This window comes from Trifolium pratense, linkage group LG4 (assembly GCF_020283565.1).
Source record: "Trifolium pratense cultivar HEN17-A07 linkage group LG4, ARS_RC_1.1, whole genome shotgun sequence".
NCBI lineage: Eukaryota > Viridiplantae > Streptophyta > Magnoliopsida > Fabales > Fabaceae > Trifolium > Trifolium pratense.
This window is the reverse complement of record NC_060062.1, coordinates 55388592-55412371: the sequence shown is the minus strand read 5'-3', so window position 1 is coordinate 55412371 and position 23780 is coordinate 55388592. Positions and strand designations below refer to the sequence as shown.

At 31.1% G+C, this 23780-nt stretch overlaps 1 protein-coding gene and 1 long non-coding RNA gene across 2 annotated transcripts; one reads left to right on the top strand and one right to left on the bottom strand.

Annotated features, from left to right (window-relative positions):
- Positions 1-1830: 1830 nt before the first annotated feature.
- LOC123921070 (protein RGF1 INDUCIBLE TRANSCRIPTION FACTOR 1) lies at positions 1831-5110 on the bottom strand. The gene is made up of 4 exons (XM_045973465.1): positions 4553-5110; positions 4188-4385; positions 3389-3604; positions 1831-2751 (listed from the first exon to the last, which is right to left on the bottom strand). The coding sequence occupies exons 1-4, from the start codon at positions 4610-4612 to the stop codon at positions 2521-2523; spliced, it is 705 nt and encodes a 234-aa protein (XP_045829421.1). The 5' UTR covers positions 4613-5110; the 3' UTR covers positions 1831-2520.
- Positions 3688-18690, top strand: LOC123921071. Its single transcript, XR_006813909.1, has 3 exons — positions 3688-3821; positions 5305-5307; positions 18680-18690. It is a non-coding gene; the product is annotated as an uncharacterized LOC123921071 (long non-coding RNA).
- The last annotated feature ends 5090 nt before the right edge of the window (positions 18691-23780 follow it).

The window sequence follows — 23780 nt, the reverse complement described above, 5'->3', positions numbered from 1 at the left end:
ATATATATATAAATCATTCTTATTCTTTCTAAACATATAAATTATCAATATTAAACCAATTGCATTAAATCAAATGAGACAAGAAATACAAAATAATTATCTTTGTATATAACGTCAAAAATGAACCTCCTAATCTAAAGTTAAATTTTATGCAAAGATTAAAATGGACTAGCTAGAACCATATTTACGAGTATAGATAACTAATCTATTGATACTCATATGATATTTTATGAACATTAACAATATATAACTATTATTTCAGGCCTAAAAATTAATCTATTAATATATATCTGATATTTTATAGGTATAAATAATATATAAGTAATATTATAAGACCTCAAAATTTTGAGTTGAGGCCCTCAAAATTTTGAGACCCGATGCCGTCGCACATCTTACATATGCAAGCCGCCAGTTAAAATAAATGTGATTTAGTGTATACGATCAAATTGAAGACTCATTTTAAAACTGAAAGAGTATTAATTTTTGGTGGATTCCTTTCCCACTATCATGGACTATACCCTTGGACACGTTGCTAAGCATAGAAAATTCCCAAACAATGACACATCACACCACTTGTACATTTTACCCCAAACCCACCCCCCCACGTATGCTTTTGCCAATGGTTATTAATCTCCCACATTTATGACGACCACTGAACTTAGATTCCAAAAACCTTCCTATTTTTAGCAACATGACAAGACACTGTGGCCTAGAAATGAGGGGAAAAAAAAATCAATCTTAATCACAGCCGTCAAATAATGATAAAACCTTAGCCGTTAGATTAACTTAAATGTGGGTCCCGGTCCTAAAAACACGACGCAATCCACACGAAGCCGCCACACACACACACAACACAACAATCGTGTTTTGTTTTTCTGACTAAATAAAAAGGTCGGCTAATCTAGGCTCAAATTTCGAGAACTAAAATAGGTCTTGCTTTTCAGATATCCAATAATACTTCGACACGTGGATTGAACAAGAACCCAACCTTGACTGCTTCCACGTAAGTCGCCGGCATAAATGGGTCATGTCATTGTCATCACCACTAAAAAACTTAAATTAAAAGAAATTCACTTTGTCATTATTCATTTATAATAAAGGAAAAAATTTAGGTCACTCTTATTCAAAAATTTAAAAATAAATAAAAATTGTATGTTAATTATTTTTAAGGAAAAAAAAATTGCATGTTAATAATACTTTGGAAAATTTTAATTGAATATTTTAAATATATTTTAATTTAATATTTTAAAATATATATCCCAATATAAAATTTAATTTTTTTAAATATATTTTAATTGAATATTTTAATACTATTCTAATAACACTATTAGTGTGATGAAGTATAAAATTTAAAATGCAATTTTTTTCAACAATATTTTAAAGTATCTATAAACTAAACTACCCTTACTGACTTTAAAATTGATTTTGGTTATAAAATTATGTAAAATTTGAAAGATATATAAAAATAGAGTAGAAAAAGTGAAAAGAAATAAAGTTTTATTTTTTATGGATAAATAATATTAATTTATTTAGTAAACAATCTAAAAGAAAAATGAATTATGTGCTTGAGTATATTTTTATTTAAAATTCTGTGTATTTTTTTCACAGCTAATATCCGACTCATTTGATCTTCTAATTTGATTAGAGAGTCAACTCTAACATCAAAGTGATTTCAGTCCCTCTTAATCGCAGTTGTGGGAATAATACGGTGTCCTCCTTACTAAGTTTAGTTTCAATCATCATCGAACTAATTAACCATGTATTTTTTTTTTAGATCATATTTGTCTTTTGACTAAAAAATAAATTAAAAAAATAGAAAGAACACACCAATTATATAATTTATCATCATTATTATTATTTCACAGTTTCACATTACAGATAATTCATCTATATTTGTAAAAGAGTACACTGTCATTGTCACCTCCCCCACCTTTTTCACTAAATCCACCAACTATTTACACCCCCAAAACTTACATAATTACTCTAGAAAACCAACCTATACTATTGTCATTACCATCTTTAACTTTGGTCCAAAGGAACTTTTTGATTATTTTCCTACACCATTCCTTTTTATCAAACTATAGTATATTACAGATGTTTTATTTTTCTAATTTCTCAACCTTTTCCACTCCTATTGGATTTTTCCTATATACACAAACAAACACTATTAACACCAACACTTCCAACACTGGCCCTTTTCACAAAAAAGCTCTAGCATTGGAACTGATGAAGCCGGATTGACACATACTAGTAATTTTTTTTGTATCTATAATAAGGGTAAGAACTCGGATTCCCTTCGGTAAGGTGATCTCGCATTCACAAAGTCAGAACATCAGTGACAGTTCGACCAAGATTGGACAGTTCAGAAAAAAACGAGCTTGAATATGAATCCTCCAATGTTGGTCGATGACCACTGATAATCTGACTACGTGAATACGGAAAATCACCTACAGTAGGGGAGCCAAATCCATTAATCCATTAAGGGCATTATAGCAATAACCTAAAATTATTAACTGTTCATTAGTATTGCAAGACTAGTCCTCCCATTGGTGCGCGATGCGGAATTCCCTTTCTTCTTTTGGCTGTTCTGTAATTAACTGAAGTTGGTGGTGGTGTTGAAGGAGTGAAGCTTTGCACCTTGATGTTCTTCAGTCTTCCATGGCTGCAACTGCTGCTGTATGAATCCTCTGAGTCTGACATCATTGCAGCTAACTTGTTCTTCTTCTGGAAATTCATTGAAGTTCCAACAATCTAGAATTCATAGACATTGATTAGTATTCAATACATAGACTCGAAAAGTCAAAATAAGAATCAAATATTTTGACAAGTCAATGAAATTGAATGCAAAAGTATCCATATATTGAAAGTAACAAATTTCTAATGTTGGGTATAGCAACAATTTGAATATTTAAAAATCAACCTACATTAGCATTCATGATTATAAGCAAAGTCAACCCATTTTAAATGCTAGCTTGAAAATAAAGCAAATAGTTTTTTCTTAAAAAAGATATATCATTGATCAAGTAGTAAATAGTGGATTGATAAAAAAAATAAAAAAATAACGGTGCGAGTCTTATATTTTAGAGAATTACGGTCGAATGCAGCTACAGTACACCATTCTTATGAGGTCAAATGTAGCTGATGTGACCTCAATGCATTAACATTCAAGTAATGCATTGAAGTCTTTATAATTTTGAAAATTGTGGTAAAACCAAATGTGATAGCAACACCGCAACCACAATTACATTAGTATTAACGAATTGAAATGTTAAAATCGTGGATTTAGCAGCCAAAATTTTGGTGGCGGATTATTATTACTAATATTTTGGGAGTTAATCTTCTTCACATGGATGGAAGCGGAAGACATTGTTATAAGGAATGTAATTACCTTGCAACCAAGAGAACAGAATCGAAAGGAATCAAGAAGGCTGCGCTCGCAGACTTCACATGTGTTTGTGACACCTTTACCAGGCCTTGGCTGAGGCCTCTCATTCAAGAACACAACTCTTGCACTGTTGATGATATAGGTTTGAACCCCTGATATGTCCAACACCTTCTGAATCTCATTCACCCTAATCACATCATGGTATGAAGACCTCCTTATCTGTATCAAACACACATACAAAAACAGTTCATTAAAAAGGAATAACAATTTTGTTGCATTGAATTGAAAAGCCAAAACATTTTCCATTGTGTCGAGTGGTTACTTTCACTCCATCACACAATGGAGCTGATGATATCGAACACAGAACCTCATGTGTACCACTCTCAACGCCGGATTTTAAACCGGTAAACTTGATTATGAAAAAAATAAAATCAGTGTTAGCCGTGAACAAATATCAGATTCACAATGAAAAATCTTAATTATGAATGTGTAATGAATTAAATTCAAACCAAAACAGGATATTTATGACTAAGTAAACAATTTTACAGTTGGTTACATGAAATTGAAAACAGAACTCAATCAATGAAGGTTCAAATCTCAATGGTGAAATGGAAAGATCAAACTTTTGAATCCAAGTTACATAAAAAGGAACAAATCCAAATTAAAAGTGATTGTTTTAACAAACATAGGAGTATCAGAAAAAAGACAATAAATGTGTCAGAGACCACAAGAACCAAAACAAAAACAAAACATAACAGAAAAAAATTTACAAATTTTGATGAATTGAATGGTAGTGACAAACCTGAATAGCACGATGATCTTTGTGATAATTGAGGCAAAGAGAGCAAAGAGCACCATTCATACAATCCAAACAATACATATTACACTCACTCTTATGTGAATCAGCATGCAACTTGCATTGAACAAAGAAACGTTCTTTAAGCAGAGGTTTTAACCATGGTGGCCATCTATTTTCCTCATCATCTGGTCCTCCAGCACCCTTTACAAAAAATCAAATTTTGAATCAGACCCATTATTCAAAATCACAAATTTAACCCAAAATCATTACATTCTCAAAAAAAATTAACACTGGTTTTTCAAGTCAACTAAAAAATAATGAAGCTATAATGAGTGTGAGCTAAATTAAAAAAAGGGTTTTGAATTTACCATGATTCTTCTGTTTTTTGGCTTAATTTCACGGACTGTGTCTTGATTCTCGAACGCCATTTGATTAACACTGATTGGAGTTACTGAAATTTTGTGTATTTTTGTGATAAATGTGAGAAAGTGGGTATTGTGTGTGTTGCCTATTGGAGAGAGAGAGAGAGAGAGAGAGAGAGAGAGTTTTGGGGAGGTGAAAGAGGGAATGGATTCTTGTAGGAGTTGAAGGCGGTAATGTGGTTTGTAGAGAGAGAGTGAGAGAGAGTGATGAGAGAGATAGAGAGAGGGGTCGTTCTTATCTGCACAAAAGTCTACATAACCAAACCTGTATCCGAACCAAAACCTAAGTCCAAACCAAAAACCAAACCAATAGATACGTGTGTAATGAATCCACTACTTTTTATTTTCTTTTGTTGTTGTCGTATTCTCAGTCATTGGTCTTATCAATTTTAGTTTTTCTATCCTATAAAATACTTGATTATTTAAAGGGTATATTGCACCTCATAATTAGTGATTAACATGGTTTTTTTTTATTAGGATTAGGATGATTGTTAATTTGGTAATGGGTTTGGAAGCACACCTGGTTAGGTCTATTGTATAATTAAAATTATAAGTTAGCTTATGCTTTTGTTCTTTTATTTAATTATTATTTGATTTGATGTTTTTTGTTTAATTCGAAAATACTTGAAACTTCTCTCGTATCCCCCCTATCTTAGTCCAAGTTGCGTTAATTATTATTTTTTTAAAAAAAATAAAAGTTAGTTTTGTTGGGGAATTAGTCTCAAAATAAAAAACACAGAATAATGAAATATGAGAGAAGAGGATGAATTAGAATAAGCAGAAAGTGAATAAAGGAAAAGTAAAGTCTTATTCTATTGAGTTAATTACAAATGAGAGATTACAACTTTTATATATACAAAATATGTCATGTAACTGACTTAACAAACTATACCAGCTGTAATCACTAACTAACTGCTAACTACTAACTAAGAAAACATAAACGTGCATCAGAACCAAAAGCAGAGCTTCAAAGCCTCCTATAGTTCAGAACCTATCAACTTCAGAGGCTGCGAGGTTCAGATGATATATTGCCTCAGAGGCTAAAACGCTTCAGAGGCTGAACAGATGCTTCAACATCTGGTACAACATCTGGATGAGAAGATGCTACAACATCTGGTGCAACATCAGGAATAGCAGAGTTTGAATTATAAAACCAATACTCCTCCTTAATTCAAACTCTTCCTGAACCAGTACTCCTCCTTAAATCAAACTATCAAAGCTGACAATTCAACCTTGTCTTATTCTCAACATCTGATAGGGCATTTGAATTACATTTCAACACACCCCCTGTAATAAAATGTTCCAAACTTGTGACCTTCAGGATCTTCTTCAAGTCTTTAAATCTTTCAATATTCAGTAGCTTGGTCAATATATCAACCATCAACTCAAGCTCTTCTTGTTCCTTAGGTACTTTATCTTTTGCACCTTCAACCTTGAAACCTTGTGGTTGTTCAACATATACATCCTTCTCAAGTTTGCCATTCTCTACTGCAGACTTGACATCTAGTTGAACACTTTGCCAATTCACTTGGTTTTCTATTGCCATCACAGGTCTTACTATCTCCAATCTTGCAACTGGTGCCAAGCTTTCCGATTGAAATTCTAGCACACTGTGAGCAGATGCTCCACACCTTGCTTCAACATTTGTCACTACACTTGATTGACATAACATTTCCTTGGAATCAATGCCAGACTTTTGTGAGAGTCCCCTGGCCACAGGTCTTGCCTTTGCACTTGAGCCATCAGGTAAATGCTTCACCTTATGCACCCATTCTACTGCTATTGGCGGCTCCTAATTGATAAATAGCTAATATAATTATATATAAAGATATTTGCCCACATAATATTATTGTAATATTAAATATTCCAACAATCTCCCACTTGGGCTACATATCGTTATAATTATATCATTGTTCCTTAGGCGCGCATCTGAATGCTATTTATCTTTAGATTTCAACTTTACAATCTGGTTCATCTCAAACACCAATAATGGGACCACCGCGGCTTTCGTCACTGACGTATAACGTGACGGAACCCCGACGACCACCACATCAATATACTTGACGACATAGATCTGATATGGATGAGTGGCATGGAAATTTTATGCAATGTGAACTCTAAATCATGCTTATTTCCAACTAGTCCAACACAAGTTTGGAAATTCAATATTTGCACCAAACAGAACCGGTTATTAACAATAATAACCTCAAACTTTATTTCTGCAGAAAACCTTAACAAAATCTGTATCAATATCAATAACCAAAATTAGAACATAACGAATGAGAGACTCCACTAATCCAAGACATCCTTAGTGACAAAAATAATATGAAAGACCTTAGGTGTCACAACTTTGATTAGTGAGTCAACTTGCATAAACTTGATTAGTGAGTCAACAACAACTAATAAGTCAACAAACTTTATATAATAGTTGTTGGAACATTATCTGACCGACTTATGTCACAGTATAACTTGAATTGTCTTTCAAAATCTTTTGCTTTATGCAACCAAATGACATAAATACTTACAGTCATTTCTTGAGTTAAAATGTCCCATTATATATAGACATCCAAAATGATCAGAGTCGAACATTCTGATGATCTCCAAATTGTTAGATCTCCGATAGTGAGCACAAATTATTGTTCTCTATAACAATACTGATGGTTGCCTCATTTCAACAATTCAAATTTTGAATTGCTCATGTACCTGCCAAATGATCTTATCATATACACTATTTCCGGATGCGTATAAGTAAGATCGTACATAAGTTTCTCAAAGCTGAAGCATATAGGAAAATACTTTATTTTCTAAATTTCCAAATTTTTCTTTTGGAAAATGATTAAGACTAATAGTCTCCCTTTATGATTAAGGTAATCTCTTAGTTTGTTGACCTTATGTCGAATTTACTTTCAACTTTATTGATATAACTCTTTTGTGATAACCGAATGATACATTGAGAATTCTAAGTATCAAAATGCCTAATACAAAAGATATCTGTCAAAGATCTTTTGTCACTAAACTTTTGTTAGTGATTTCTTGATTTTGCACAATAATCATATATCACCGTTGACTAAATAATATAAAATCGACTCATTAAACTATAAGAAATATAAGCATACTCTCATTAAACCTGTATAACCCACAGCTCTCCAAAATATACATCTCAAAACAAAATGAGACAATCACTTTATGAGACTTTTCTGGTATCAATAATGAGACAACTTTCTTAACAAATAAATGGATTTATTTTGTTGGCACATTATCTACTTTGTGTCTATTGACATAAAGTTTCATCTGATTGCATTTTATTGTATTTCTTAATGTTTTCATTAAGAAACACTATCTTGATATTCATCTTAATTAGCTCCAAAAACTATAATAAGTAACAAGTGTCGTGACTGTCCTAATAGAGTTTTCAAAACAAAACGAATATGATTTCTCTTTTCAGTCAATACTTTATGACACGTGATGCTTTAATTCTTGAAGGTATTGAGTTTGATCTTCATGAATTAATCTCTTAACTTAATTGAGAGAAAAAACACTAATATCCTTATGAGAACCCAAATTTACTATATAAATAAAGTAACTATATGTATTGATTTAGAACCAATTCTTCCTCACTCAATTTTGTTCTTTTACCATATCTCTCCCCCAAACTCAATATCTTCAAGAAACTTTGCAATTTTCGTCTCATAATGTTCATTAACATGGGACCGAAGTTTATATTTCTCAAATTTTTCAAAAATTCTAGACTGTCACAAGTCATAAATGAATTGACTATAATAATATTTGTATTTAAAAGACAAATTGAATCCTTCGATTTAAAATAATAATCAAGAATTTATAATAATAAAACTAAACTTAATTCAATTAATGATTCACCAAATTGTCTTTTAAATACAAATATAAGTAACAACAATCTAACAAATAGTTGAAAAATCATCAATCTTCACCGACTTATTTCCCCACCAGATTGATGTGTCTTTCAACATCATTAAAATTTGTCAGTTTAGATCATATTTCCTTATTATTCTTTATTTGTCTTAACCTTTGAGGTATTCATAATGAGCACTATTTTATTTTTCTTGTTTTTTTTTAAGCAAAAATGGAGAGCATGACATCATAGTAAGTCATCGACATCCCAACTATGTTTGCACCTCAATGCACTACCACTCTTCTACCATCTCACCAAAAGTATTATTAAAATGAAAAACAAAAGAAAGGGTGGGGGGGCATAAACCAAACCCATCAAAACAAAATTAGCGAAAGCGATAATTAGACAAACCAACTATATCTCTAAAGAAACTCTCTCTAGAGAAACTTGGTAATTGGTCCCACCAGACTAACCCATCAACAAAAAAACCCGCATTAGCTAATCTGTTTGCACAAGTATTTCCTTCTCTATAAATATGAGAAAATCTAAAACGAAAATTTCTAACGATATGAAGACAATTTTTCCATTTAACCTTCAGCTTCCAAGGGACCATATTCACATTAGTAAAAGCTTGAACTAAGAGGATAGAGTCACATTCAAGCCAAAGATGGGTCCATCCTTTAGCAGAAGCAAATTCAATAGCATAAATTGCAGCGCAAATTTCAGCATAAAGAGAGGTTGCAACACCAATATTAGCTGAAAATGCACCTAAAAAAGTACCAAGATGGTCTCGAAAGATGCCACCACAAGATGATATACCTGGAGAACCTCTAGAGGCTCCATCAGTATTGCACTTCACCCAAAAACTAGGAGGCATGATCCAATTGACTTGTTTAATAGATGGCGGAGGGAGAGGATGACAATCAACACCAAAATGCTTGAGGATAGAAAATTCTTTTATAGATGAGTACATGTGACCTTTGGAATAATGAGCTGCTTGATGAATAAGACTTTTCACATAGATCAGATCACGAGAAAAATAGGGATAAATATCATTAAATCTGACATTGTTCCTGCATTTCCAAACCATCCACAAAATATTGACAATGGCTGCAATAATGAGATCATGTAATTGAGGACTCCAACCTTTGTTACAATGCCAAAAAGGGAATCAAAATTTGAGAGATCAAGAGGCATGCATAGCAAAGAAGATTGATAATCATAAGATTATTCGGCATCCCTTAATGTCAGAACAAACTCACAAGCAAACTGAAATTGACATGAGATATATCCGAAGAGAATGATAAAAGAAAATTATTGTAGTAACATAATAACAATAAACTCAAACATCACAATCATGCTATAAACCAAATATTTAATTTTAAATAAAAATTAAATCTTTATATATAACAAAAAAAATATTCATGCCACAATTGATTCACATACTCAATAATTCTTTAAACAAATAGACAAATAATTCTAGAATGATATTTTCCAGAATAGAGGGAAACAAAACTTTATATTCTATAAATAAACAAATAATTATAGAATCTATATTTTCCAAAATTTAAAGAATCAAACACTTTATTTTTTGGACGTAACAAACTGGATCAAAATATTTTGAGAATCTTTAACGACAATTGATTTTCTAAAAAAATATATATAATAACCAAATATATATGTATATATTGAATCTTTATATGCTTTCTCAAAATAAACCTTAAGTACAAGCAGGTGCATTTCCGAGTTTTAGGAGGCTCTGCGCAAAATATAAAAGTGACCTCTTAATAAATTAAAAAAATTAAAAAAATTATCGATTTAAATTGCATATAATATAAAAAAACATTCTTGTAAACATATAAATTATCAATATTAAATCTTGCATTAAATTAAATGGAACAAGAAATACAAAGTAATTATCTTTGTATATAACGTCAAAAAGGAACATCATAATCTAAGATTAAATTTTATGCAAAGATTAAAATGGACTACAACTATATTTACGAGTATAGATAACTAATATATTGATACTTATATGATATTTATGAACATTAACAATATATAACTATTATTTTAGGGCCTAAGAATTAATCTATTAATATACATCTGATATTTTATAAGTATAAATAATATATAAGTAATATTATAGAACCTTAAAATTTTGAGTTGAGGCCCTCAAAATTTTTGAGGCCCTATACTGTCGTAAACCTCGTACATGTCTCCAAGCCGCCTTTGAATAAGATGAATCAATTCATAATTTCAAATCAAATATAAATCCTTATTTTAAACCGTAAGTAATCTGAAAATTTGATTTGAAAAACTTAATCGCCAAAATTAAGTCTAAATCCTTATTTTAGACAATAAACTTTATAAATAAAGAAAGGCTTAACTATACATTTGGTCCCTTACGTTTATTTTATGTTTCAATTTGGTCCCTTACGTTTAAAAAGTATCAATTTGGTCCCTTACGTTTATTTTAGGTTTCAAATTAGTCCTTTTCGTCAATTTTGTCACATGTGGCAGTCAATTTGCATATGTGGACTGACACGTGGCACTTGGACATGCTGACATGTGTACTGTTCAAACGGTGTTAGTGAAAAAACTAACGGAAAGGACTAACTTGAAACCTAAAATAAACGTAAGGGAACAAATGTATAGTTAAACCATAAAGAAAACGTACAAATGTCTAATATAGAAACAGAGCCGAAAATCACATAAACTTTATGAAGATCAAATTCTAACTTTAGACAAAATTCATAACCGAATTTGCTTAAAAATTGATGATGCAGTGTCATATCATATGCCAAAATAACCGATTGAGAAAAGGAAAAAAAAATATTTGCAGCAGTAAGCAACAACTTTTCTTGCAGTAACAGAAGTTTTAAGAAGCAAAGCTTCAAGTTCCCTTAAACATAATAGACATGACATGCATATAAAACACTGACCCACAACATCTGGTTACAAGAATTTCATGAATCAAGTATTACCAATCTTAATTTGCTGAAGTCTATAATGGTCAACTATATGCATATAATATAGTACAAGTAATGACACAAACAAATATTCACGTTTCAGGCAACAAAGGGAAAATAGAAACGGAATATTCATATATAAAAGTAAAACCTGCCATTCAATAAAACAGGAGGTTCGTCCGAATAGTATGATTCAAAAAATTGAAATCCAAATAATTCCGATAAATCAACGATGAAACCTGCTCTGATACCACTTGTTGGAATTACCTTAATAATTTAATCATATAAATTATGCTCAATAATAAAGATTATAAATCCATAATTTTACTTTAGTGCGGAAGCCTAATAACATGAGCATGTATATAAAACAGGATCTACGACATGTTGATTTATCAAAGATCAGTATTAGGATACCTAGATGACGAATCCATGAGCGACATGTTGATTTATCAAAGATCAGTATTATGATACCTGGATGACAAATCAATGAGATGAACTAACCGCAGCGTCTCTCAGTAGTAATCCTGAAACACATAAAGAGAGACGGACGACTAGCATCTGTTGGCTTGTATGGTTCTCCCTCAACCGGTACCTTAATGCCTTGAGTTCTCTTCAGATGAGGAGAAGAAATTATTTAAGGTATATTGGGGACTATAGCCTATATATAGTGTGATGATCAATTAGGGTTCCCATTATTCCGAAATGAGCGCCATCCTGACATCCATTCATATTGAACTCATATCCAATTAATTAATTAATTAATTTATAAATAGAAATCTAATTAACCTTTTAACTTTATTTGATCATTTAATCAATTAAGACTTCTAATTGATAAAATAGCTAATATAATTATATATAAAAATATTTGCCCCATAAAATTATTAGAATATTATAAAATATTCGAACAATAAGAACTTTTGAAAGGAAAAGAACACATTTTAATCAATGTTGTTTTCTGTAGATTTGATACAAATCCACTTAAGACATGAATTATTAAACAAACTCACATTCACAATTTAAAAATATTCAAGTTTGGCTGAATGACTTGATAGAAGACCAAAAGCTATAGTGCCCCTGCCAATATGATGCCATAAAGTTTCAACAAAGTTCCTGTTTTTTCTTTTTGTAATCAATGTAAGATAAGACCCTAGGAGTTACTTGTTAATTTGTTGGAAGTTGCTTCTTTTGTTCAAACAAAAAACACGTCACATTTCTTAATAGTGTGATTCTTCTCCCAAATTTAGTAAATTTAATACAAATTTAGTACTACTATTTTTATTTTATAGGGACAAAATTCATGATTTAATTACTTTACAAAAAAGAGGATAATAAATTATGAAGACTTACAAGCCATTATCTTTGATCTAGTGGTGAGGAGTTTGATGCATGAAATCTTGAGTTTGAATTTCAACTCGATTATAAACAAAAATTATAGACTTACAAGCCAGTCTTTTTGCTCTAGTGATGAGGAATTTGATGCATAAAGTCTTGAATTCGATCCTTAGTTCGATTGTGAATAAATTTTTTTTTCAAAAGGATTTCAATAAAAAATTAATAAATTAATGTTTCATTCTTGCATATTATAAAACACATACGTGACTATCTCTCTTTTGTTAGAATTGATGACATATATATCTACATTTGTAGTGACTTTCTAATCTTCTACAGTGCTCCACCTTTTCATGTTGTGAACGGTCCTCATTCAGAAAACAAAAATCACAAAATAAATCAATAAAGTTTTATCAATATTACGGAATTAGCCCCATATTGTGCTTAGGTGATGTGTGGCCTTAACACAGCAGAGATTAAGAACATAAATATAATTCAAGGATTTGCCTGGTAGTGGGGGGAATGAAGAACGTGATTAGTTAAGAGTTAACGTCAAATAATTAAATATATTTAAAGAGCTCAATACCTCAAAAGTTTGGTTAATTTGAAAATTAAAATGTTTTTTTAATAATTTGTAATTCTTCAAATAGTTAATAAGATGCATGTTTTGGATGTATCAAGATATTCTCAACATTTTTATAAATATAAACATGATCCAGGGCTTCCTATGTATATATATATATATATATATTTTTTTTTTTTTGTGAACTAAGAAGTAAGAACATAATAACATAAAAAAAAATAAAAGACATCTCAATTAGATCGACAACTCTTGTGTTTTCTAATCCTCTACCAAGTTCTAATAATATATTTTTATTTATTTACTTATTTAACGCCTACTTTCTCAAAAAAAAAAAAAACAAAGAGAAGGGATATAAATCAAAATCTTTAACGAAATTGAAAAGAAAAAAATGAAAGAAATAAATATCAAATCTTTTGTTAGAAGTCTCACACTGGCTAGAGATATGACATAGATAGTCTTTTTAAGGATTAATGCAAACCTCAACTCTCAAGTTAACTTTTGTGGTTGATTATAGGCCATCCAAATTCTAAGATGGTATCATAGCTTATCATAAATCCATTTATTGTTTTTTATTGTGGAGAACTCTTATATTTGGGTCAGCCGTTGTTTATTCCATGTTTCAGCTTGTTCAGTTCTGGACGTGAGGGGTATGTTAGAAGTTCCACATTGACTAGAGATACGACATAAATAACGTTTATAAGGATTAATGCAAACCTCAACTTTTAAGCTAACTTTTTGTTGATTATAGGCCACCAACATTTTAATATATTCAAATGAAAATCTTTGGAAGTATTTATCTTGAATCTGATAGAGTAATTTTTTTGCTAGCATCAGTCAGCTATTTTTGCTGGTTCTTCTTTTTCTTTGGTATCACTAATTAAAATTGTTAGTTTGAATTTTCAATATTATCAAGTCCATAAATTTCAGTCGTGTTAGCCCAAAAAAGTTTCTTAGAAATTTTATATCTTGTCGGATAGAACTAGGTAGAACGTAACTACAATGCTTCCCATACAAAACAAAATATTAAAATATTTTTTCTATAAACAAACTTATATTATTTGCATATGTTCATTACTACTCAAAGCTTCTATCAACAAGGGAGTCAATCATTCTAATCAGCACTTATAAGTTTTGTCAAAATATTGTTAACTCTCATTTTAGATAATACAAGGTAAGACAACATATGCTCTATAACTAGTTTCTATATTATGATTGATATTCTTGTATGTACAAACCATTATAATTATAATGAATAAAATGCTACAAGCATTTTAGAGTCAAAAAATCAAGTCTCTTTACAAATTGTCTAAAACTCCAAATGTTAGCTACCACACACTTTTCCACGCTCCTTGCTCCTCACTCCAAAATCTCCAATAGAAGAAATACTCTTTCCAAATTGTCATAACAACTTATCCCCAATATAGTTTGAAAATTGCTTTTTAGGCCCTCCTATTATGCTCCCAAGCCCCCCATCCCATGTTCACCATTTTGTCCTTACAACCAATTTGGTACCTGCAACCCGAAATCTTTTTCACATAAATACATGAGTGCGGTACGCATGAACCGAAGTGTGTTTTTTTTTAAAAAAATCCAGAATTTCGGTACTTACAAACCGAAAATACACAACATTACAAATCCAAATCAACTTCACATAATTGTAACATAGCATGGTAATATCAACCAATCAGTACACAATCAATCAAACAGTTACTCATTCAAGCATTTTATCAAACACTTGGCACACATAGACCAAACTACAAATCCAAATCCTATACCCTAAATTAAATTAACATCCCAAATCCATGGAATCAATAACAGAATGAAGAACGAAATGAAAATATAATCAAGAACATAATCGAAAGCCAGAAAATGAGAGATATTAATTTGAATTCTTACTTGTCAAAGTGACAGAATCCAAAGCAAGAAAATGTAATCCCCTAAAAAACGATTTGTGAAGCAACAGATTGAAACTCTTGTTCTTTTTTTTGCCCTTTGAATTTGCGCTCCAAACCCTCAAGAATCGCCCTTCCACCCTTGTTCTTCTTGTTTTATGAAACTGTTATCAGTTTTGGAGTTTGCAGTCGAATGATACACCACTTCGGTTCATAAATACCGAATCCAAGCATGTTCGGTTCGTAGGACCCGAAGCAAAGCGTTTTCGGTTCGTAATTACCGAATCCACACTTTTCCTAGATTTTTAGCATAATATTGCAACAAAACACTAATTCGGTATATGAGAAACGAAACTTATGGGTTTCGATTTGTAGGAACCGAACTATACTGGGACCAAAACTGGGGTAATTTGGGATTTTTGGGGGGTTTGGGAGGAACGTGGGGGCCTAAAAAGCAATTTTCATATAGTTTTTTTTTTAAAAAAAAAATGGATTCAATGTCTTCTAATCAACTAACCAAACTGATATTGGGCAATTTGGAAATGAATGTCTTCTAACCAAACTATATTGGGCTCACTGGGGGATAAACCGAAAAAATCTCAAACCCTCCCCCCCTTCCCACCCACCACATTTCTTTTCTCCACATATATTTCCTTTTTTGTCCTTGGGAAAAAAACTTCGGAATGTGTTTTTCGAATTTTGTTTTTTGCTTTGGAAAACAAAATTCGGAACATATTTTCCAACTACGAAAAACACATTATGAAATTTTTTCGCAAGGGCAAAAAAGGAAATTCAGGGGGAGAAAAGATATGTTGGGATTGGGAGGGGGTGGGTGGGGGGGGGAAGTTCGCTTTCTAGAATGCAAACTGCAGCCGAGTTCGCTTTCTAGAATGCAAATTCCTTTTTTCATGATTTTTTTCATTATAGAGGGTGGATATGTTGAGTTTGAGCTTAAAATATCGACACTCGCTACATAGAGTGTGAAAAGTGCTCGTATCCTAGAAAGCGAGATGATTAGTTTGATCATTTCATGAGGTGATTGAAGTTTTCTAGGGCGCACGAAAAATTGGATTCAATAAATACCTTCTTTTCTAAATAAATAAAGATACCCAAGCGTATTAGGACTTTACCTTATCGAAAATTTCTCAACGCACCTCAACATTTCTCCCGCACTCCCTAGCGCACCTAAAAAAATTCGGAAAATACGTTCCGAACAGTTTTTTAGTGTAAAATTTACACTAACAAAAATTCGGAAAACGTTTTCCGAATTTTTTGGGGAGTGGGGGAGAAAGTGAGTGGGTGCGTTGAGAAATTTTCTACCTTATCAACTATGCCGGCCCAATTTCAAAGAGCTAAAAAAACTAGGCCCAAACTAACAGTAACCAAAGCCATAACAGAAAAGAGATAAATTATGTAAATATCAACTTCGCACCCCACACGAATAATTGTTTCGGGGGAGGTCCATGGTTCAAGTCCTGACAAACGAGAAAAAACTAACATAACATTGTAATATTAATAATTAACATTGCTTATAAAAAAAACATTTTTTTTTATACAAATCTAATCAAAACAAACAAAAGATAAGAGAAAGAAAAAGAAACGGGAATTACTCTTTAAGGAAGAAAATTTCATCCGCATCGCTTTTAAGAATATCAAGAATTGTTTTGGGGGAGATGCGTGAATCGTGAGATCGAAATTTGAAAAGGCTCAAAGCTTGGCTAAGAAATCCACACAATTGTTTCGCTCTCTAAGAATACTATAACATAGAGAAATATTACTTTGAAAAAGCAGCACTTTGACGTTTTGAATCAACACAGCATAAACATGACATTTGATATTCGGACCCTTAATAAGGTTGATGCAGTGAAGAGAATCGAAGTAGCAGACCAACTCATCAATAGCCATATTTTTCGTCAAAATGAGGCCATGGTAGATGACAAATAACTTAGCGAGTAAAATGTTTGAGTTAAAGTTCTACATTGGATGAAACAGTAAATGTTGAGCAACTTATAACTGAGAGAACTCATAAATCTAATGAATTAAGACTTTGGATGAAGATGTGGTGTCAAAAGTCACTTATGTGGTTGCTTTTGTCTCATTGTCTTGATCCAACCCAATGAAACTGTCTCTCATGGTCTAACAGTGATATCAATGTCCGATTCAACTCGATATGGGAGCAATAAGAGAGTGGTGATGGATATGGACGTAGTCTCACACTTGAGGGGATATGTTGATATATATAATGTGCGAGTTAAAGTCTCACATTAGATGGAAGCATAACTATGTCTTACAAAATATAAGTGAGAGGATCTATTAGTTTTATATATTTTTCTACATATTTATGCTGGTTTGAATTTTTTACGCGTTTATCCATTATATAATTGAGATTGCTTTTATTTTAATTTAATGTTTGATTTTTTTTTAAAAAAAATAGTTTAAAAGGTTGAAGATTCAATTTTGAAGAAAAAATCGACTTTAAAATCATGTGATTTACTTAATAAGTTGAATCTAACGAGCCAAATTGAGTTTTTCGTGAATTTAAAACGAGTCAAATTTAAGCTAAAAAAAATAGTTCGTAATGCAAAATAGTTCGACTCAACTCGACTTATTTTCAATCTGAGATCCATAAATCTAATGGTTTAAATGCGACTTCCCTTGAAGCTCTACAATTTTAATTTATCATACAATTAAAAATGTGTGTCCTTTTTCCTCTTATAATTTAGGCGCAATTCTCAAGTAGACCACATTTTTATATTTATTTTCTTCCCTAAACAATTGTTTTTATCCCAATTATATACCTTATCTTCTATAGAACCTTTTTTTTTTTGTGACTAAATCTTGTATAGAACCTTTATTGATTGGAGATGATGTATATGTTAGAAATTAGTGGAATATACAAAATATTATTTTGGCCATTGAAATCAAAGAATTCGGCGCTTCGATATATCACCGGACAGGCGTGAATGATAAAAGGTTAGTCCACTAGACAAGCAGAAGGAGATGGATGGACCCCATGACCCATGTTGCTACCATTTTTCATGTAATAATCCACTACACACATTAATCTCATTAATTTGGAGCAACTTCTCCAATTGTGAATGTGGGCGATGATATATGATAAGGTATTATGGTGCCTTCAAACTAAAGCAAGGGTCAGTTATCAAACAATTAGGAGTTAGGAGTTAGGACTTAGGACTTAGGACACCACTCATTGCTCTAGTGCAAAATGACAAAAATAAAATAAAAATATGCATATGAATATTAATACCATTGGTTTTTTTTTTTTCTTTTCCATGAAGCAAAAATTTATAAAAATGAGTATAAGAGTTATTCAAAACCCGGAATTGAATGCAATGATGTCAATAACCATGCAGTCAGGCTACACTTATGAGCTTCTAGTCGTAAGATCAAAATTGAATGGCACAGATTTTGATACAATTTTATTTTTTAAAATAGTAAAAAATCTGACTTTAAAACATGAACCGTCCAATCTCAATCAGACAATCCAGATCTTACTGACCGCATACAGTTGGAGAAATGCCAAAAAAACTCAATAATAGAAGCATGCGTAGTACACGAATGACAATCAATAATAAAACCTTTAGAGTATGTTTAGATGGGGTACTTTAATGAGAAAATAATCTTAACTAAAAAAGCCATCAAAATGAAAAAAAGAAGATTAAATACATGACAAATAAACCTACAAAGCTTTATGTTCAAACCTGAAAAGATTTCCACACCTCCAAATAATATAAAGTTTTTTTTTTTCTTTCTAAACTATCTTCATAATTTGGGTATTTACTCATTAATAAATAAGAATAAGTCACATGCATGCGAAATAAAAGTTGGTAATTAATTAGAAATTTATTGTAGATGTTGGGGCAAATGAAATCCTTATTCTCATTAGTGGTATGCAAGGCCTTATATAGCGAATGCAGAAGGTATACAAAACGGTTACGACAAACAAACTAACACAAACAAGCTAACTTGGGCTTAAATAATCACATGCGCGCTAGACCACAGGCCTTACAAGACAAACACACGCACTAGCCTACCAATAAGCATGATTCAACACATATATCTAACAGTAGATACTATATGCAAAGCAATTTATGTGGCTTATTTTAATATTATGAAAAGTACTATGACTCACTAAATATAAAAAAATATGTTGTTGCGATAAGTGCAACTCCTAAAATAACTACGCCACTTTCAAATATGGTAAGCAAACATGCAAGAACAAAAGAGAAGAGATATGCTTCATTGTTTCATCGGGTGCATGGTAAAGAGAACACATGCTTACTAAATAACGGTCATGACACTATATAGAAAACATTAGTTGTAACTTGTAAGGATATCTTGACGATAAATAATACAGTAACTTCCAACCAAAAACCATGTAACTGAGATCGTAATATGCCAAATTAAATTAGACAAGAAATATTTGGTTTTTTCTAATTGATTGCTTGATAATTTGGGTTATTTATCCTACCAATGAGAACAAACTATATGCATGTTAGATACATTTTTGTAGTACCTATTAGGTACTTATTAGGTACTACCATCGGAGCAAAACTCATTGAGTACTTAATAGGTACTGTTTCTCAAATATGTACCCTCTCTCTCTCTCTCCTTATTATAATATATTTTTGTGAGACCTACTTATAAAGTTATTAGTGAGACCGATTTAGAACTTTTTAAGAGGTGCTGAGTTGGAGGGATTAAATACTTATTAGGTACTATTATTAAAAAATAATAAATGTGTGATGTATACACATGAGACCCAGTTAAGTACTCAAATTTGGGGAGCTCCATTGTGGATGCTCTAAGCATGTTAGAGACAGAATTAGAGACCGATTTGATTTTGTCTTTAATTTTCTTGTCTCTAAACTATCAGAGATGAATTTTATATGTCGTATCTGATTAGAGACAGAATTTATCTGTCACTAAAAAATAAACATCCGTCTCTAAACATTGAATTCAAAACATAATAAATCCGTCTCTAATGGAGATAGAATTGTCCGTCTCTAAATTCAAATAATTATGGCTCAAAAATTCCGTCTCTAAACATAGAATTTTGTCTTCATATTGACAAAACACATTTTTCGTCTCTATAAAGTTTTTTTTTTCTTATTTAGCAATTAAATGCTTATAAGAAAATAAGTTTTTTCTTTTCTATAAGTTTCTTTTTATATAAAGTACTTCATCTTGTAAAGTAAGTTTTTTTCTTTTCTATTACTCCTCTTTAAAAGTAATGAATGTGTATATACAAGATGAAGTATTATTCTTGTATAAAAAAAGAAAAGAAAGAGTGAGAATATCTCAAACTAAATGAATTCAAGAATTTTTTAACATTAATATTTCCTTCCTTTAATTAATCCCTCCTACTTTTTGTAACTAGTATCCGGACCCGTGCTTGGCACGGGTTAAATGATAAAATACAAAAAATGATATTTCAAATTTTTTAATTATCTAACACAAAAAATGATAAAATACCAATTTTTTTTTGTCTTTAAAAATCTGTGTAACAAATTTTGTTACTTCAAAAATTAAAATGCCAATAATTAAATAATGACTAAAATTTTGGAAAAAAAAAAGCCCAAAAAATCATTTTTTTTAATAAGGGATCTAAATTTTACTTTTATGAAAATATGAAGACCAATATGCATTTAAATTTATTTTTATTACAAAAATAATTTTACACAATTCAAATTTGTTGCGCACATAAAATAAAGTAGAATAGTTACATTCGAAGATCATTTTTTTATTTCTAAACTTTTGACTTTCTGCATTTTATTTAAAGTAAAATAGTTACACGCGAATATCATCTTTTTCTTACAGTTAGCCTGTCATAATTCGGTTCCTGCTTTATCCTTACTCAATCATCGGAAGTTGGACACTTCCTCTATTTTTACTCGATGTGACCTCCAAGAAACAACTTTCCTTCATTGTGTTTAGGACTATGCATTCTCTAGAAACTTTTGGCACCACATTGAATTCAATGACTGAACTTTCTTCTTTTTAATTGACCCACATGATTGGCTCAAGGTTGACTCGATGTGTCCCCAAGCTAATTCCTTCTTGACTGGTGTTTGGTGTATATGGAGATATCATAATTTAATTTATTTAAACAATGAATCTTGTCCTTAAATCAGCTATCCTTCAACATCCGGAGCTTGGTCGAGATTTTCACATCTTTTTTCTCCTCTAATCACGTTAGTACAGGTTCATCAAATGGAACAATGAAAACTTCTCTTGTGTGGTCCTCAGCGTTGACGGTAGTTGTTTAGGTTCCCCGATTAGAGCTAGTTATGAGGGTCTTATCTGATACAATTTATATTTTTACTTACCAGACTTTTCTGGCTTCATTTGTGAGTCGTCTGACATGATGCTTGTGAAACTTTATGTTGTTTATAGAGGTCTTACATTGGCCAAAAACTTGGCTATTGAAGAACTTGTTTGCTACTCTGACTTATTACTCTACATCAAATATTGAATGTTAATATTCAATATAAGTATAATATTACAAAACAAATAAAATTCAAGATAAAGTTTGTTATAGTGATTATAACGCAAAACTTAAAATCATGAAACAAATCAAATGAAACCGATTCGGTGGTAAGATTAAACATTGGTCTTGGTAGTGGAGTTTGGGTAAAAATCTTCGAGCTATTGTCATTTATATGAATGACTTTTTTTTTTGAAGGAATCTATATGAATGGCTTATGACACATATAGAATGTTAACTAAAGGCAAGATATTAAGAATTGTCACAACTAAAGGCAATAAAATGACACATATATGAAACTGCAGCCGATTGACCACAATGTACAAAGCAAATAGAACAACATGCCATTTTCTTATAACAACAATAATAAAATATACAAACACAACAACACCAAGAACATATCCACATGAATTCCATTCCAAAGCTTGACATTTTCCTATGTCAATCTTATTAGTGAGGTGATTTCTAATAAATATGTTATATTTCAGTACCTTCCAAAGCTTGACATTTTTTTTCTTCTTATTTCCACTCAGTTATTCACCAGAACATATCCACATGAGAATTTCATTCATCTCTTTGGGTAATAACATGTTGCCAGAGCATAATGTTGCGTAAGAGTTGAAATACATCTTAAACATTTCTTGACAACAACTCCACTTTCTAAAGTACACTTTCCACCGATTTAGAAATCACATCATTGTTGAAATCAAATCACCAATGGTCTCTTTGACTCAAGGACGACATAAAAAAAAAATAGAATTTAAAATCTGGATACTTGTTCTTGATATTAGCACAAAAGTCAGCTTATGAACTATTTTTTTAAAATAAAATGAAAGTGCAGTGACAAAATGAAAGGTTTTTAAAATACAGAGACTAAAACTCAAATGACCCGTAAGTACATGGACCTTTTGCATATTTAAGCCCCAAACGAATTATGTAAATTATGATTTTGCATAAATTTAATTATATAATTTGCTTACATCATATCCTGCGGGCTGCACTAATACTATGCTGAAATTCTACCCAACTCAAACAATGAAAGTGTTAAAGTTGTTGATTATGAATTGTTGGAAACACATCTAGAAATTAGGTCTCAAATTTCAAGCTATAATCCTGACATCAGCTTTAGAATTATGTTCGATGTGACTCAAAATTTGCAAAGTTAAAAGAACATAAGATCTTTGTGCAAAACTTGTGAAAACAAATAAGTGCAACGCATTTGATATGGTTTATAAGCTTCTGAAGTTGGCTTTGGTCTTGCCGATAGCAAATGCAAGCATCAAACATGTTTTTTCAACTATGAAATTTTTGAACGTGTTTTTTTTAGCCACACCAATATGTCAGGTTTGGATCCGCTCTTGTACCCGAGAGAACTTGATGCATGCAATGGATTTAAAGAAATGAAAACACAGATAGAAAACTATTCAAGAGACCTTGAAACACGGAATTTGAAGCATGAAGAGAAGAACGATGGTTTTGTTGAACTTAATGATAAAGAGAATGATAAATTTTAGGTTGTTGACTCGTATTGTTTGAGTGTTACCTCGTAGGCAAAGTCAAAGTGGAATTCATAAGCTTAATAAATTTATTGTTGCATTTCCTTGGTTAATTAAAACAAAAAACAAAAAACAAACAAATTCAGTTTAGTTTTTTTGGTTTAGTTAATTTTTTTTACTTAAAGCAAAAAAAGATTGAGTAATTTTCACTTTGATTTGTTTTTTTGGGTTCATCGATTTTGTCCAAATATTTCTGCATACTTAAGTATACTAACCACTTTTTATTGAAAAAGATGCATAATCAACACTTAGCAACATGAAATATTTTTTTACAACACTTAGCAACATGAAATGAAACCTAAAAAACTACTATTTTTGTCACATTTAATTGAATATATGATTTCTTTTTTGACAAAAATTGAAAATATGAATTTATATGAATTAATGAAACATTTAATTTCATAATTAAAAAAAATTGCAACTATTCTTTGAACTCTAAGGTGTTTCATGTTTTAGAGTAAGT